Source organism: Phaethon aethereus (genome assembly GCF_964289735.1).
Source record: "Phaethon aethereus genome assembly, chromosome: 1".
NCBI classification, from domain to species: domain Eukaryota; kingdom Metazoa; phylum Chordata; class Aves; order Phaethontiformes; family Phaethontidae; genus Phaethon; species Phaethon aethereus.
This window is the reverse complement of record NC_138575.1, coordinates 16,764,090-16,783,115: the sequence shown is the minus strand read 5'-3', so window position 1 is coordinate 16,783,115 and position 19,026 is coordinate 16,764,090. Positions and strand designations below refer to the sequence as shown.

Genomic DNA, 19,026 nt, shown 5'->3' with positions numbered 1-19,026 from the left:
TATTATTTGTTTTTAATAAGTCCAAGAATGCCTTTCGAAAAAGCAAGCAAACATCAGCCTCACCTTACAGACAGAAAACTGAAGGCATAAAGTACCACAGTCACTTTAAGACCAAGTGGCAAGGAAGTGACAAATCCAATTACAGATTGGCCTTATGTTTACTTAGCAAAGACGGTGCATCAGACATTTGGGGTCTCACAATGTGCGAGTCAGGGCTTTCAACAGTACAACAGACATTTTCTTACTGCAGTATTTAAAGTTAGAAGGCCTTCTGAGTGGCAAAGTAAAACAACCACATGCACGTATTTAACTTGTTTTAACATAAGGCTTGTTGTGCTTCAACCTTGATACTATAAAGCCGTGTGACAAAAAACTTCATGTTATGGCAAGATGAGTTCAAGACTATGTGTCTCTAGCTCTTTGTATCAGCATGAAATATTTTATTTTTTTTCTTGCAATAGTGTCCTTGATACTATTGCTTCTACAGCACAGAAGCAAACTGTGAGTTCCAACTCCTAGGACAGGTAACCCAAGCTAGTATTTGCACTGGCAACATTTACTATGACTTACAAGTCTGATGGCTACAGATCCTGTAACAGGACAAATCTGCAGAGTACAGAACACACAGAGCAACTGTGAAAGTGAAATGCAGCAGACCAGACACTTCGTCTATTATTGCTTCAGGGATGTATGTATTTTAGTGACTGATAATGCATGACGAATAGAAATCCAAACCAAAAACACACAGAGCAACTGTAAAAAGGAGACACAGTAGACCAAACACTTCTCAACCTATTATTGCCTTAGGAATACATGTATTTTAATGCTGATAATGTACAACAAATAGAAATCCAAACAAAGAGAGCCATACATTGCTTCTGGATGACTCAGCTACATTGGAAACATATTTGTACAAGACTGAGAAGTATGCACACAGGCATTTTTATGTTTTACTACAACTAACTGAATCATTTGCTTTAAGCAAGAAACATAGCATTGCTGTAAGCAAAATATCATAGAAGATGAACATAAGCATTTACAAAGAAATACGATAAGCTGATATTTGAAGATGACGCACAAGTCTTATAAACTTCTCTAACAATTTTGCCTGAAGTTGTATTTTTCAGTTGTAGCTCAGTTTGACATCCATATCTATCTTACAGACTTAATTTTATATGAACCTACAATCACCTGATGAACAGATTCATCTCTCCTGTAAAGTACTTTACTAATTAGTAGTTTATCAAGATCATGTCAGTGGAATCACAGTGGCTTAAAACTGGTAAGTGTGCTGAGTCAGGCCTCTTGAAGTTCTTTCTCTTGCTCATCGCCACAGCACAGATGAAAACTAGCTACCCTGTATGGCTGTTAGACCATACAAGTCCACATTGTCTAAGCCAATAAACATACATCCTTACTAGATAAAAATTTAACAAAGAAGAAAGGATTGAGCCAAGAACTATATACTCCCACTTGATTAAAAAAAATTAAAGAAGCAGAAAGAATGGCTCCATACCCCACAGCAGTTCTTCATACCTTCTCCTGTCCTCCAGAGCACAGTTGTGGAATCCATTCCCAACACACTAATCCTGAAAATCTGCACGACTGGTTTATGGTATCCTCTTGCACAGCCACCTTTAATCACATGTTTTCCCACCAGAAAAATACAAACAACTAATTAAAATATCCACTAATATAATTTTATTTCATTACACAATTCTTCCTGTGCATGCACACACACAGAGTTCTCCAGATGTCTGGATTCTTACTTCCCAACATGACTGTCCTGGAGCCCTAGGTCAGGCATTCCTTCTCACCAACGCAGGCCAAGAAAGACAAGTGTAGCAGATGAGTTACTGAAGTTCAAGTAGTGCTACTTTAGTACTCACACTTCCAGTTCCCCCTTCTTTGCACCAGTGAAAGTTTCCCTACATCCCAGTCCAAATGAAGATTCTTCATATGGGAAACTTGGGGATAAGAAGCCATTGCAGCTAGACAAATTGAAAAACCGAATAGTCTGACTGTAACAAAGTGGTCCATAACAAGTCCCCATCACACCTAAGCTTTCACAGTTTCACTTCATTTATCCTGGAAAAAACCTCTACGAAGAAAAGCAGAATTAATACAAAAGCTTGAGACAGAAGGCTAACAGGCAGGCCAGGCCTGCCTTCATCCAACCCACACACAGCCATAGGGATCTATGCCTCAGCAACCCATCTAAAACAGTCACACACACAAACCCACACTCATGGATAGGAGATACAAGGGGGAGTATGACCATGAGCACAGGCTCTATTAAGACAGACAGAAGCAGGTTAAGATTCTAGGTACGGAAAACCAGAAAACACGCACACAGTCCCTTAGAACTTTCACCAGGGTGAATTACTGAGAATTAACTCCTGAAGAGACTAAACATAAATATTCTAAATGGGTGGCTCAGATCTTCCTAAAGATACAACTGGTATGACAGAGGAGACAGGCCTACTGGTCTTGAGCTATGAGGAAAAACCTTCCCTGCACTGCTGCATTTATAAGCTCAGAGCACTGCTTCCTCCTGTGCAAGGGAGCACTCCACATCTGAGAGGACAATGATTAATCGCCCAGATAGTACCTGGGTGTCAGGCAAAGCAATTAACTTTGAATCAGGGAGAGGCCCTGCCGACTGATACAACAGACAGCTTTTGATTCCAGGGAAGGAAGATACAGAAATAGGTGGGGATAGGCAGAATCAAAGCCAAAACACAAGCTGCATCTCTTCTTACTTTAAAGTCACCAACAGAAGACACAAAAGAAAGCAAAAGAAAGCAAAACAACAACAAAGCTTGACCTAAAAATTATGCCTTGAAACTACACCTGTTTCAGAAGCACATACACTGTTGAAGGTGACAATGTTTTGTTTACCCTAGCTAGCAAAACTGCACACTGAGATCAGGAGAGGAGGGAAGCCCTAAACCTGCAGGACCATAAGATGCACCGAGGTAATCACATAGAGCATACAGATATAGACAACTATTGTGCCCTGCCCCAAAGTTAGAATTTAAAATAAATAGTACCTTCTCATCCAAGCTTTCAAAGAATTTAGTAAAGTACATTCCCACTCACTAAAAGAGAAGCTGACATTATTTGTGTAATGCTCTACTCAATGTGTTGCCCAGATTTCTGCTATATGCACCAATGATTTTTTCCAGGAACATGCCAGTCAATCATTACAAGAGAAAGGATCTACATTCCGTGCCTTATTTCTCCTCCTACCCAGGAACTACATAGCGCACAAAACCAGACCCTGGTATTCAGCTCAAACTATTACTACAGTGACTGAATTCCTGGACTAAAACATCATGAATGCCTATGTACAACACTTAGACTTTTCCACCCCTTTCTTCAAGATCCTGAAGTTGTCTGGGTGGCTCTGGCTTTCTATTCATACCAAGCTGTTCCAGTCCGAATTGGACTGGTGAGGTCAGCAGCGCCTATGATTAATGCAGGAGCAGGGAGTCTACGAGGCAAAAAGACTTAGCTGCTGAACTCCATAGTGAATAAAACCAGACTTACCTTTTCCCCCTCAGCCAGATTCCCCATTCCTGTGCTGACATAGCTACTACTGACCTCAACAGTCCAATAATCAAGGACCTGTGAACAAACAAAGAAGGTCACTTATATGCAAACATTTGCTGAAATGCATGCTTAAAGTACACACAGCTTTGGTCTTAACCAGTACTTCCTCCATGCTCACTGTGCTCTAGTTCATCAGCTACCACACTGCCTTTCTTGGATGTTAGACTCTCCCCAGGATCCATCACGGCTCCAACCAACAACCCTAAAAATATTAACCAACCAAATCAAGAGAGCAAGCACTTAGTGGCAAGTCCTTCCGATTTTATCTCCTTAACCCCACAGACTAAACAAAACTTCCTAGGTGGGCAGCTACAAACAGAAAATTAAGTTCAAAACAACAGTTAGGCAGAGTAAGTCCTAATACAGGTGGGAATAACAAACACAGCACACTGACCCGAAACTTAATCACACAAAGAATTCTGTAAGAAGCAGTGTTTCTCTCCTACTATCACACATTGGACAAGTAGATTTCAAAGGGGTACTAGCTCTGACTCAAGGCATCTGACTTTGGGATCCTTATATACCAACCTCCATCAACTATACTACAACTCAGGCTCCCAACTCTCTCTGTTCCCAACTGCACTCCAGTTAAGATGTTCAAACAGGCAGCAAAACAATCCCCTGCTTTCAACACTTCATGTAGGCTCTGTGCTTCAGTTACCTTTCTTAGATTTCTAAGTTGCTCCAGCCTCATTGTCAGAGCTTTCATCAATATATTTAGTTATCTACCACTTTTCCTATAAAAAGTTCAGGAATAAGTAATTTATTAGGTATATTTATTAGTTTCAATAATTTATTTATTAGCTTCAAAACAGATTTTGCTTCCAAATTTCTATGGGCACCTTTAAGATAGTAGCTTTTTTTTTTCTTCTCTAATTCCCTGATATTTTTTTCTTTTTCTGTTGAACGGTGGAATGTGAAGCCTATGCTACAACTGCCAGTTCAGCAGCACAAGAGAAAACCGCAACATGCTCAGAGGGTAGTCTTCAGCATCAGGATCATCTAACTCTTCCTTAAAGAAATTACGGAATCCTGACTGCCTATCCATTTCTGAATGTGCAGCTGAAGAGACAGTAAATCAGTAACTGTATTTCCTCCAGCTTAAGTACTGCCAGTTCCTCCAGGATTAGAGCTGTAAAAAAGTAACAGGCCATACCGTTTGAATCTTTCGTAGTATTGGTTAAAAAACCCACAGAGCCACAGATAACTACCAAGTATTGTAGTATTATTACATGCTTTGGACAAGAATCAATGGTAATTTAGGGGAGGAAAAACAGGGGGATGGGAACAGGACCTCCCTTTTTCCACCAGCTGGTCTGGTCTTGCTTTGGAGGCTGAACTGCAGGGCATGGGAACAGGACAGCACTAATGCCCCTTCTGCCTTCCTGCTCCTCTGGGCACAGCAGCTCTGCCCTGGTACTGCACTAGGGAAAAGGAGGAATGCCTGCAGCTCTGCTCCTCCCTCGCCCTTGGAAGCAGGGCGGATGTCATGGCAGGACCTGGCTGAGCTGCAGAATTCAGTTCAGAGCAGGGCACAAATCAAGATTACTACTGTTGTTTTCAAACACAACCAATACCTAACTTTTTCTTTTTTCTGTTTTATTACAATAAATATGACTGATGGCTTATGAATGATGGCACTGCTCTTGACAGTAATGTATCACCAATAACAACATGAAGTCATTTAAATACACTTACTTAAGGTCACCTTCATGTTTTTATGACTGTGTCAGCATGAAAAAAAGACGACAAACAGGAACTACCAACAAGTTGGGAAAAAAAAAAACCACACACCACCCAAAAATCCTACATCCACCTATTCATTAGGGGTGCAACTGATTTCAAATTATTGGTGCCTTCAAGTTAATCTGGTGAGCCAAGAGTAGGAGTGCTAAAACTACAAAAATATACCCGAAAAACTATCAGAAGTTACTAAGCAAGGCAGATTGTTCAAGACTTTGTCAGGTTTCTACGCCATTCTGGCACAGTACAAGCATTTGAGAGAAGGAACAGGAGAGAATTTCTTATGAGCAATCAGAAATTGAAGAGTTTCTTCCATTGGTACAGGCCAGTGATCACTTCAATACATGTTTCTCTCAGAGCAGCACTCACTGCAATGCGTTCCCAGTTTACAAGACCACATGCCCCACAGCATGGGCAATACAACATGTGTAACACCAGGCAGGCTCTTTCCAACTTGGAACACATTCCCCTGGATTTCCAGAGTACGGCAGGAAAGCAGAAGAGCTGTGGCTAAACACAAAGATATCCCTAATACTCCCTTCCAGCTGCTGGACAATAATATTCTCTTCCCAAAGTGATTATGTCCATAGGCACATTAAAACCACAATTACTGGTTTTGCTTCCCTGAAAGCTTGCAAGAGAAGCAACAGGGGGGAAAACCATGCACATAAGGCTCCTGACAGAATGAAAAGGGAAACAGAAGGGGTGCTTTCTGTCCAAGACATAAAAGGTTAGTCTGAGAAACTCCCACTTCTGGGAAAAGGCTGGAAAACTCTTGCCTTATGGCTCCCACTTATGGAATAGCTTTTTAAAGCTATTTAATCTTGTCTAGACTATGAAAAAATGGGTGATTGCCAGGTGAATCTAATTTCAGATACACGTTTTTGTTTACACAGCAGGTCCTCTGCCATTTCTGGCATCTTCTGGTTTTGTGTCTATCACCTGGAGATCGACAATCGCTTCATTACTGCCTCAGACACAACGGAGCATGCGGCTGCATGTGTTTGGCTGGCTGCTGATTAGATTAGAGAGCTCCTCAATGCTACCAGTTGACATGACACCTGTGAAAACTCAGACCTCAAATACACAGAAAAAGAGACCAGAAAGTTCTAGGTTTGAGGCATGAAGCAATTGCCTCCCAGGGAAACCCCACTTCTCCCTTAAGACCGTTCAGCCTTGCAGAGTGCCTGTCAGCCTGAGCGCTAAAAGCATCGGGTATCACCGGGGTTTTCCACACTGCCTTGAAATTTTTTTTTGCCTGGAAATTGCCTCATCACTCAGGAGCAGAATGCACTCGTCGATGCAAAATGCTCATGAGCAAAGGACGAGCGTCAAGGTCAGTGCCAGGTGCTTCTGGAAAACATTAGCTCTAATAAGAGCCAAGAAGCCTTTCAGATTAGCCATGGAGGGCAAACCTCCTTCACAGAGCTGCTCCCTTGCCAAATTACACTCGAAAAATAAGGAGGGGGGAAGAAAAGTTCAAGTAGAAAAGCTGGGGTGACAGCTCCTGAGTATACACAACTAGAAGACCCATCACTAGGGGAGGGGGGAGAAGACCCCTGAGGGCCAACTAAAGGACAAGCCCAAGGTAAAAAGTTGCAGGTATCAATAAAAATGCTTTTTTTTGTTGTTTTTTTAAAGCCACACAACTGCTTCAGCATCTGAGCCCGCTAACAAAACAGCCACACAAAGAGACGGCTGAATTCCCAGGAAAGTCAATCCAGCAGCAATGCCTAGGGCACTCATAGGACTTCAAACAAGGATTCGCTGCTTGAAGGGGAGGAACATGAGAAGGAAGTCTGTCCCCAATTGCAGAAAAGACAGGTACTCTTGCTATTTAGCCAAATAAGAGACTGAACCAAGGGGAAGGCGGGAACACCTTTGCTAAGATCATGGCTGAAAGCATGCCATGGTGCTATCCACAGCCAGCCAGACGCACAGGGGCTCTGAGGTCGCGGCACGACATTTCATCCATGCACGCAGCAAGTCTGTAAGGGACTTGCGAAGGAAGAAGGGACAAACTCCCTGAGCTAGGAAACCCAACTGCAGTGACTGGGTATATACACAGTCAAAATGAGAAACCACCTACAAAAAACTCACCTTCGGAACAGGCATTTGCTTTGAATAAATCCTTAACAAAACCACATAGCTAAAACCTCCAACAAATCAGAGGAAGATCAGAAATGGGAAGAACAGGAGAGTGTGTTTTTTAAAGCTTCATTTCTTCAATTATCATAAGCAACATACATTTTAGAAGGGTTTGCATTCAAGTTGCATCACGAGACCTACAGAAAGACAGTTTAGCTAAAGTAGTGAAATGACTACACACTCATCCAGAGCTGTGTAGCACAAGATCTCTGCAACACATTTAATAACTGCTTCTCTTGCTACTTGTTCACAGGCACAATCATTGCAAAAAGAAACCAAAGGGAGAACTCTGCTCCCCTGATTTTTAGTGGTCACTGGTTTTAGGCTTTCAGCAGCTCCAATGGCTGTCGCACCTGACCGAGCCTCTTCACAAGCTTCACACCAGCAACACCAATTGTACAGGTCAGACATGAAAACTCAGTTCTTCACCAATGAAGACCCATAAAACAGTTTTGCAAACAAACCTATCCATCAGGCCCATTATACCTCCATGGTACCAGCAGAGCCACAGTCATCCAGTTTGAGTCCAGCCATCTTAAGTAGAAATCATCAATTTTCAGGACTTCCACGGGATTTGCAACCCAAAAGCTTACCATACTTTCATGGAATAATCCCTAAAATACTACATTTTAAAATAAATTAACGTATTTAGAAATACAATATATTCTATAAAAACCACTTAAGATAATTGAACACACCCCCCCTTCTTTTCAGCATCTACTTTCAGTATTTCTACATTTTTCAGTGCTTCTCAAGATACAATTGGCAAAGTACATACTAGTATGCTCAGAATAAAAAATCAAGCACATATCCTGACAGTGCATAGCGGAAGACAGTAGCTAGCACTTCAAATCTGCTTCTTGGACTGTCCTCAGATGTCCTGCCTTGTGCATCTGCTGATGGGACCGGTATAAGCTTCAGCCAAACAAGTCACCCAAGAGTTCCAGCTGAATGATATGCTGTCTTTAACATCATGGTAAGTGGATGCCACTGGTCTCTCATTCCTGTAGCAAACAAAGCATTTGAAATTAAGCCCACCTATGGTGCCCACATGAATATTTCAAGATAGGTACAGAAACGCTTACGTTTAACACTGCAAGCTTCCTTCAAGTTGCCTTTTTGTAAGGACTAAGAAAGGACATTAAAATTTCAATTTTATGTCACATATGAACTGGATGCATTGCATTTTTTCCAAAATGAACAATTAAAAAAAAAACCAAAAAAAACCCACCTTAAAATACAGCAGGAATTATGTTTTGATGAAACAGTTTGACCAAGTACAGGGAAAACTATTTTACAAGTTTCCCATGTTTTAAGGACAGAAAATCAATTTCAAGGTTTATGAACAATGGGAAATTTTTTTTAACTTAAACAAAAACAACAGCAAAAAGCCCAAAACAAAGGTAAAAAACCAAACCAAAAAAGGAAACACCACCCTTATGACTTGAACCAGTTTCCAGAAGAATCAAAAGTCAAAAAAAATCTTAGATGTAACTCTGTGTGCTTAATACTTTATTCTGAAATGTCACTAAATACTCGCCAAAGATAGCAATATTTGCATATAAATTGCTGATCTTTTGTTATTACACCATCAGACAAAGCAATAATGGAGTCAGTGCTTGCTGACATGCATAGCACTGTGTATCGTGTCCAATGCACACAAAATCACAGGACTTCAGAAGATACAGGTTTTCATCTTTATGTGCTCCTGGTACCCTGCAATATCACAACTCCCCTCAGAAGCTAATGTATCCTCCCAGATGCTTTTGCACAAGAACAGATCAAGCTCTTAAGATGCAGAGATCCAACTCTGAGCACACAAGTAATGCCACAGTAGCTATAGATCCTGGAGACTTGGGTGAGCATCTCTGGTCAGTGGCAGTACAGGAGCCCATTCCAACAACGTGGCTATTTGTCCCTCCATTCCCCTCCACCCCTACTGCAAGCTTATACTAACAAACCACTGTCTCCGGAGGAAACAATAGCCTATGAATCTCTGGATTGAAAATTACAAGCATCTGCCAGAAGCAGCACAGGATGTTTGGGGGCTGAGGGTGACCTTCCCCCTTAAAATGTAGTAAGATATAAACTCCTTTAAAAAAAAAATTGGTGGACACTCACTCATAGAACAGACTGAAGCTTTAGAGCTTCCCATGGGCTGGGCAAGGAGGGGAGATTATCTTGGGGAAAAAATTACAGATTAAAAATACACAGCATCTGAGAAAGCTCAGTAGTACATTTAAAAAAACAGCACACATCCTCATCTTTAATAGGCAACAGGTCATACTGGTTATTTTCCACTATGTTCACAGCATACATGGTAGTCCAGCTGATACGGTGGACCTTTATTTAACCACTGTAAAGATAATACAGGGCTGCCACTATGTGATGCACATCCTTTGGTTAAATTTGGTTATTTTTGTTATTTGCTACTGGACCTTCCTGTCAGTAGAAGCCAGTCCCACCAGGGGAGCCCCAAACCATATGCCAGCGCTTTTCACTCCTGCCTAATTCTGCGTACAATCTTGTTTCCTCTGCTCAGAAAATGACCTACATATGCAGTCAAAAGATGCTACCAGGAACACTACATATGTCACATTCAAATACAGCCTTTAAAAAAAAAAAAAAACCACAACAAATTTTGAGTAGAAAGCAAGCACTAAGCAATAGGCTCAGTGCGTGAAGATACATCATGTACCAGCAAAGACAGGGGTGAGAGAAAGACAAGGCACCTAACCAGTCAGGTCGCCATTGCATTGCAGACGTAGTAACAGAGTGCATACACACAAGAGTAGTCCTAAGAAGTAACTCTGCTTTCACAAGGGCTTGGGTAGCATGCATGTTAAGTAATGCCCAAGCTACACATGGAGTAAGAAAACAAACACTAAAGAGCTGATCATTAATTGAGCACCATTTATTCTGCATGCTGAACAAGAGGAGAATCTAATCATCCAGATAATGACTGTACATTAAGATAGAGATCGACTCTGCACCAGCAAGCTTAATTCTGTCACTTCCTGAACTCTGCGTGCTCAAACAGCTTTCCTTCCACAGCTGGTACATAAATGTTCTTGAAAAAGTGATCTGAACAGCACGCTACCTGAGACACCATGCCAAGACCCACGTACATCAGCTGCATCTTAAAACCTGCAGCAACCTCAGAAGGATAAACTGCTTCCACTGCGAACTGGCGAGCAGTGGAAACACATCCAGACAATGGGTTCAGACAACAAAGTGACTGTAAAATTAGGGCATTGCAGTGATTACAGCCCAAGAAAGAAGGGTCTTTGCAAACATAGCTATCCATTATGATCTCTTCTAGTCTCTATTATGCTTAGTGCCAGTGCATACTCTACTCACTCTCCATCTCCCTTCTCACAACAGCAGGTTTCCAGTAGAATTAGCTCTTCATCTACAGCATGCCTAGCTCTAACCTTTCATGTTTGAGTTCTGGCCTGTCCTCAGACTTTGCTAGGACAGACCAAAGATGAGCCAAGTGAAGAACCTGGCTCTCCTGCCAGGTGTACAACTACAGCAGCCAACACAAGGCAAACCGATGTTGACCCTCAATCTCATACCAAGTGTACTTGGTCGGCCTTCAGCAACAGGCTGAGGCCTTTAGCATCATCAGATGCAAAAGGTCCACATGTGCTTTGTACCAATGACACTTTTCCTAGCTAAGCTCATACTAACGGCTACCAAGCACATGATCCAATTTCCTAAATGTCTGAGTTTTGCCCACATTTGTTGTAATCAATATCCATCCAAATGCTGCATTCCTGACACCAGGCTCAGCCAAATTCCTAAAGAGTCAGAGGCACCAGAGCTGTTTGGGAAGGGGCAGGTTTGGGGGAGGGAATGGTAGCCATAACCTTGTTCTTAAGTCATTTTGCCTGAAGTTGTCATGAAGTATGTATTTAGAAATTCATACCTGAAAAGATCAAAGCATATTCTATGCTCATGCTTGAACATGGTTTTCCTTTTCTTTTTTTTTCATTCCCTATACTTTGTATTTACATTGGGGTGAGGGGGGAGTGAAAGGGAACATAACTGTTTCCAGCCATAGAAATCTATCCCACATTTGCAATAAAAGAGGACTTTGGATTGTCCTTGAGAGAAGGTCTTTATTTTCCAGAAACATCTCCTTCTGTAATTGTTGGGGAGAAAAGGAGTTTTTCTATCTGAAAACAGCTCTGTGGAAAATGGTAAGAAGCAAACAAGACAGACAAGTGAAAGATGTTCCTCATTTCAGCATATATCCTGTGGTTTTCAACCTTGAAAGTTTCACCGTAGCCCTTTATAAATCACAGTCGGAAGAAAAATGGCTCTTTTCTCACACGAACCGCAATTAACACAGATCCATGCTGTACCAGCCAGGGTGGAATGAAGCCCCATAGGTAACCCGCATTGCATCTGCTTTTACAGCACCACAGGCCCACAACACAGTAACTCATTTCTTAAAAGCAAGCGTACGCACACTTCTGGAGTAGATCTCTTGATGTGCAACTGGCAGAGAGCTACAGGGAAGAGACCTCAAAAATGTGTAAAATTATACACAGTTAAGAAGTTTTTACTAGTTTGATGGTAGGAAAGCATTTCCTAACACTACACCATCGCACCCTTACCGTTCAGCAGTTCGCACTGTCACTGAAGCATCATGTTAGTGAGTGACCTCCTTACACCAACACTACAAAGTTCCTGCTCACTGTGGGCAGTAAAATGATAGTCAGAGGGCTCCAAGAGAAGAAAGGGAAGAAACTGGTTAAAAGTTCCACCAATTTCTAATGCCTCCATGAAATTATCCAGGCTCCCTCTGGTGGAGGATTTAACGTAGAGGCTTTAACGTAGAGGCTGTTGCAGTTCGCTGTAGAACAGTTTTGAACCACAAAATTTTTTTCTTTTGTAAAACAAACCTTGTTAGGATTGGACTCTGTGGTTCTTGGAGTCTCTTGTGATGCTTCAGTGACAGCAATTTAAGGTAATGCTTTGTTTCTGGCCATAAGCTCTATCACATAAAGAAGTGCAACCTTTGATAAAAAGGAGAAAATATCATATTTTTAAAATATAAATTAGTGTCTTTGTGCTACAAAATCCTCAGAACATTTCTCAGTCCTTACTTCAGCCCTCCAGAGCCCTGGTAGAACCACCATCTTGGTCCCTGATGTGGAAAGAGGCCAAAGAGAGATGTCTCTCCCCAGACCACCCAGGAGGTCTACAGCTGTACGAAAGAACAGCCCACAGCTCACAGTTTCTGTGTTTTATGTATTAATTACATTAAGCCCCAGTCTCACAGCCCTCCGACAATACCAATGTCATTTATTTGCACTGTACGACAATTGCAACATGCCTATGTATCTCTCTCCAAGACACACATACACAAGAGCCAAGCACACCCTCCATCCCTTTCCTCTCTCTTCCCCCTGTATTTGTCACTTACAGTTACAATCAGCAAAGAACCCGAGAAGCTTTGCGAACACAAAAAGCTGTCAAATTTCATATTTTTAGTATCTACCACTAAACTTATGTACTATATATTGCCATCAAAATACCTGTTCTGCCACCTCACAGTCAAATTTAGTTTTCTGTCTCCTGAACATTGTAACAAACGTTATCAACATTCCGCAGTCTGAAGCCTTGATTAAAAAAAATGCAGTGAGGTAGCTTTTAAAAAATAAAAACCAACCACCCAACTTGGGGTAGGAAAACTGCAACCTGAAGATGTCCCTTACTGTCCAGGAAAACCAGCACGAGCCCTTTCAAGGATGGAGCCAGTTTTATTTCTGACAGCCCTTATTATGACTCACTAACTTTCTTCCTTAATAAGGCCACGAATTGCACCACAGCAAGTGTGTCTGCAACAAGCCAGAGAATTCAAAAAATTATTCAATGGCTAAGAAACAGAACTTTCCTATGTAGAAGAAAACAAGTCGAATTCTCAATTTGTCCTCAGGCTTTTAGATAGGAGGGGTTGCGAGATCACAGTGAGAAAGATTTACCTCTTTTTTTTTTTTTCTTATACATACTATAATCCAAGGACTCTGAATAACCACATATAGCCCACCTTGGATGATGAGTATTATTCAAATGACAGGATGGAGAGAGCAACCAAAATTCTGGGGCTATTTAAGATATAGTTGGCACAGACACCAGTCTCCAAGATTAAGGGAAACACTACTCCCCATCACTTCAAGTTCGTTGTGACAACTATAAAGTTTTACCAGAGCCTACTGCTTGCAAGTTATGCAACGCATACATGAAAGCTGTCTAAGAGCAGCGATTCACGTTCAGTTCATGTTATTAATGAAACCCAAAGCCTTCCAAAGCAAAGGGTCCTCTCATTCAAGCAGAGCGATTGCTACCTCATTTTGTCTCAAAAACATTCCTTTAGTGCCCCACGAAAGGCAAAGCCGTGCGGGGAATCAGAAGAGAGGTATTTACAGTGCAGAACGACAGGCACTATCTCCTCCTCCCTCCTGCCTCCTCAGAACCCCCTCATATGCACAGCCTGCGGCGTGAGGCGCTGACACCGACAGATCCCCCGAGGACGAACTCCCAGAAAGGACGGGAGACCATTCTCCTTGTGCAGGAACCAGGGAACTCTCCCCTAAAACGGGCTACGACTGCCCCACCTGCAAGTTAAACCGCGGAGGGCAAGTACCCGCACCCCAGCCCCGCCGCGCGGGCCAGGAGCCCGCGCTCCTCACCTCACCTCAGGTACGCGTTCCCCTCGCCCGCAACCCAGCGCCTCAAACGGCCCGCGTTCCCCTTTCGCTGCCTTACACATATGGGCTGCGGGCGCGCGGATTTGGGGCTCGGTCTAACCCGCCCCGCCGGGGCAAGAGCTGGAGTCCCCTCGGGGAGCGAGGCACCCTGGGGGCGCGGGGGTGGTGGGGGGGGGGCGGGTGTCGCGCCGCAGCGGGCGGTCCGGCACTCACCGATGCCCAGCCCCACCACCACGCGTCCCCCCAGCAGCGTCTCCTTGTCGCGGGCGGCCGCCAGCACGCCGGCCCCCGCCGTGAAGAGGCCGCTGGCCAGCAGGATGCAGGGCCGCCGGCCGCACAGCCCGTTGAGGACGCCGCCGGCCAGGGCGGAGAGGGCGGCGGCGCCCACCGTGCCGGAGACGAGCAGCTCCTGCCAGAGGGCGTCCAGGTTGAGCTCCCTCTTGAGGAGGAGCAGGGCCCCCGACACCACGCCGGTGTCGTAGCCGAAGAGGAAGCCCCCCAGGGCGGAGAAGACCGACACCACGTAGACGAAGCCGGGGGTCTCGTCCTGTTGGAACTGCCGCCGCGCCGCCCGCTCCAGCTCGCCGCCCGACGCCGCGCTGTTGAGGCTGGAGCACGACTCGGCGGCGATGAGGCTCCGCTCGCCCGCCGCCGCCGCGCCCGAGCCGGCGGACCCGTCCGCCTGCCGCCGCCGCTTCTCGCCCATCAGGTTGCTCAGGCTCCGCAGCGTGTACTCCACATTGTCGCTGGCCTTGCGGGACATGGGACGGCCGCGGTGGCTCCCGCCCCGATCGGGGGAGGGCAGGGGGCTGAGGCGTGCGGCTGCCGGACGACTCTGGCTGCGGCGGCGGGGCGACTGCTGCTGTTGCGCCGGCTGCTGCTGTCCTCGCCCCGCCCGCCCTTCTCGGGCCGCGCTCAGTCGGGTCGCATAGTCCCCACCGCCTCCGGACAGACTTGAGGGGAAGTTGCCCGCCGCTCCCAGCGCCCAGGCGGAGCTGGAGGCGGAGCGGGCGGGGACAGTAGCGAACGCGGCCCGGCGGGCGCCAGGGGGCGGGCCCAGCCGCTCCGCCGTGGCACACACCACCGCGCAGGCGCCACCGGCGGCGCCTGCGCGCTGAGCGCCGCGACGCCTCCAGCCCCGCCCGCTCCCACTGAGGAGAGGTGCTGGCAAGCGGCGGTGCTGCTCTTCTGCCCGTACAGGCGCTGGGAGAAGGGAGGACGCCCCGGGCGGGTGGGTGCCGCGCGAGCGCCGCGCAGGCACCGCTATAGCCGCCCTGGCAGCCCTCCGCGGTGGTAGTGCTGGGGTGGGAGGGTGTCCCTGCCCGGCGGCCCCCGCCTGTCCGGAGTGGAAAGGGCTGAGGCGGGCTACCCGCCCTCGGTGGCTCACCGCACTGACCGAGCGGTTGGCCTTCGTGAAAATACAGTTAATTTAATATCTGGAGCATTTGAACAGAGACAACATTTAGAGTTGGTGTGTGTAATCTTCTAAAGTGCTGGGTGACAAAAAAAGGGAAAATTGCGAGCAGTTGTTCAGAGAGGGACTGGCTTGTTACCGTATAGAAGAAAAGTCTGCAGCTTATTCTCCTGTTTATACTTAAAGTAGAGCATAGTGCTTCGGTAATTCCACCTCCAAGCTCTTCTGTAGGCGATTTTTGCCAGGCTGAAGGCAAGCGTCTGGCCCAGGCAGAGCCTGAGGGAGCCTGTCAGCGGCTGGCGGGAGAGTGGGGCCTGCTGGCGCCGCGTGCTTCCTCAGGGAAATGGTGGCAGCCTGCACCAGACGGTGCATGCCGGGGAGTCCCCCAGGTGCAATCTAAGTACTGGGGGAAAAAGAAGTCACATCAGGATATTGTCATTTGTGCCTCACTCTGAAAGGCCTGATCTAATGGCACATATTCAAATTTTCCTACTGACACAACTGTCTTCTGTAAAGGTCCTCATAATGAGGCCAGCCAGTAGATGGAGAATTTCAGTGATTAACTGGATCAGTTGTTCTCAGCCCACACCTTGTGAGCAGTACTAGTCATAGCCACATTAATTTAAAAATTAGAAGAGGGAGCAAAGTCCAGTGTGGTCAGCTGCACACAAGGCCTCTTTGGTGGTTTGCCTCAGCTTCAAAGCAAGGTATGAAAAGCTGATACTCTGTGGTCCAGATGATAATGACTAAATATAATACTGAGCTATAGCTACTAAAATGAGTGACAATTTACAATGAATTATAATGTCTATCTCATTAATCCAGTTGGTGACAGATGTGGCAGTGGATTTATAAATGCAATAGGTCAGCTCCCATGTTTGAGCATGAGAAGCCTGAACTAGGTAAAAAACAAAACACGTGTTACATTCAGTTGTTTTTAATCAAGATTTGGATACTATGGTGTGATTGGCACAGAGCTTTCCTTATTCCTTTATAGACCATTAGGGCCTGACCCAGCACTAGAGCAAGATCCAGGCAAACAGTTCCAGATTGTAGCATGCGGGATGATGTTATATTGTGCTACAAGAAACTGTCCCCTCAGGTCCAGCGGCTCTCCGTGAGCAGACTGGCTTACATTTTTACAATGCTATCGGGAGAGAGATCAGTAATGTTCCAGAAGTCTCCAGACTTGCCCAACAAGCACAGCACTCAATACTTTTTATATGTAAGCTCCAAATAAAAAAATGTGGGGGACAGTGCATTAAACAGAAAATATTCACACCAAATGCCTAGCCAGCTAGAAGGAATGCTTTCACAGAATATTGTCACAACAGCTGGCTGTCACAAAACCAGCCTATCTTTAACAGCCATCTCAGAAGCTGGAGATATGTTGCAGTTAATAGAGACTCAAGAGATCTAACAAAAATCTCTTTTTTTTTTTCCTTGCTGGCCCAACACAATCACAAACAAACAGACTTTCTCATCAGATCATGCTGTCAAGCTTATCTTTTAAAAGGATACCCTGAAGAAACATAGCAAAGTTCAGCTGCGGGATGCGCCACACTAAAGACTAACTTAATGAGAAAGAGGGGGATTTGTTTGCTTTGTGTGTACATTTTCATTGTGGTGATCATCTCTCCATAGTACTGGATTTCATGATAAGAGCTGACTTATCAATGATTTCACAGTAATGCAAAATGTAGTAGGTATGATTAGTAATTGAAGACAGGGGGTTAGATCCAAAGAAGGATTTGGGAGGATTTTAGGCATGACGTTATGCTTTCAAGAGATTAAATGTTTAATTGAAGCACTGTTTAGATTCACAGCACTGCCTCTTTCTCTCCTTTAAGGTGTGTTTGCCCAATTGTTTGCAAGGTGGTGTTGTGAACTAGATCAAAGAACTGGTCCAGCTTTAAGAAACTCAACATTTTGCATTTCAGCAGAGGGCTGGAATAATTGCAGGGTTTTACTGATCTTATTTTGTTGGTACATGGCATACATCAGAAAATGTCCTCCAGAAAACCACTGAGCGCTTTGTGCATGTGCCCAGAACTCCCCCAGACCGGAATAGCTGGGAGTTAGCTCCTGTCTCTTCATTGGCACTCAGAAGCAGGTGGATGAGTGCCTAAATCTCCTGGGGACTCCAGTCCAGCCAGGAAGCACAGAGAGGTGCTGTAGGTCTTTTATGTGATAGCCTGATGGTTGATAGCCTTACCCAGGAAGTGGGAGACCCAAATCACAGATTTGCTTCAGCCCAGGAGGATTTAAATCTCTCTCATCTCTCAAGAAGATTGTAGGTTAAATGGGGAAAAGATGGATTCTTAAAGGAAATTGGGTTGCTGTGCAGCCAAGAATGTAAGAGCTGTATGGCTAGATGGACAGTGAGGCAGAAGAGGATCTGACTCTGTGGCAGAAGAAGGTCCAGCCTTGTCAGTGCTTGTTATATTCTTTACATGAAGCTGTGGTTGCATTAAAAAAGTGAATAATACAAGGAGCAAATCCCAAACCAAGAATGCACAGAATCACAGAATAATTAAGGTTGGAAAAGACCTTCAAGATCATGAAGTCCAACCATCAACCCAACACCACCATGCCCACTAAACTATGTCATGAAGTGACACATCTACACATTTTTTGAATACTTTCAGTGATGGTGACTCCACCACCTCCCTGGGCAGCCTGTTTCAATGTTTGACCACTCCCTCAGTAAAGAAATCTTTCCTAATAACTAGTCTAAAACTCCTCTGGTGCAACTTGAGGCCATTTCCTCTCATCCTATCGCTGGTTACTTGAGAGAAGAGACCAACACCCACGTCACCACAACCCCCTTTCAGGTAGTTGTAGAGAGCGATGAGGTCTCCCCTCAGCCTCCTCTTCTCCAGACTGAACCACCCCAGTTCCCTCAGCCACTCCTCATAAGACTTGTTCTTCAGACCCTTCACCGGCTTTGTTGCTCTTCTCTGGACACGCTCCAGCAAAGCAATGTCCTTCTTGTAGTGAGGAGCCCAAAACTGAACACAGTTCAATTCTTCCCATCTCAGCCAGTGCTGTGGGGGGTAGGCATGAGGGCTTTAGCCTCATGGGGGATTTAGCAGTACAGTATGCAACCTCTCATGTTTTAGGCTCCTAAACTAATTTGTTGTTCATTAGTGTTATGATGCCTTGAACTCTCATAAGCAACCTGCTCTGATACTTGCATTATATTACTACAGAGTTGCTATTTAAGTTGATATATACCACTGCATTGTGTTTGAGGGAAATCACCTAGCTGCAAAAAAGATCAGCAAATACTGTTTATAGTTGCAGCAGCTTGTGTAATGTCTGAAACCTTAGAAAAGCACTGATAGTAACGCGAAAACCTTTTCTCACAAGTTAAGTTTGCAT

At 44.7% G+C, this 19,026-nt stretch overlaps 1 protein-coding gene across 1 annotated transcript in view; it reads right to left on the bottom strand.

The window, feature by feature from the left end:
* Positions 1-14,991, bottom strand: part of SLC2A13 (solute carrier family 2 member 13) — a gene marked incomplete at both ends in the record, with an annotated part of 152,533 nt that extends 137,542 nt beyond the window's left edge. The window contains one exon of the mRNA XM_082011851.1: positions 14,442-14,991. Coding sequence (XP_081867977.1) covers positions 14,442-14,991 — 550 coding nt within the window. The remainder of the gene's footprint in view (positions 1-14,441) is intronic.
* Positions 14,992-19,026: the final 4,035 nt, after the last annotated feature.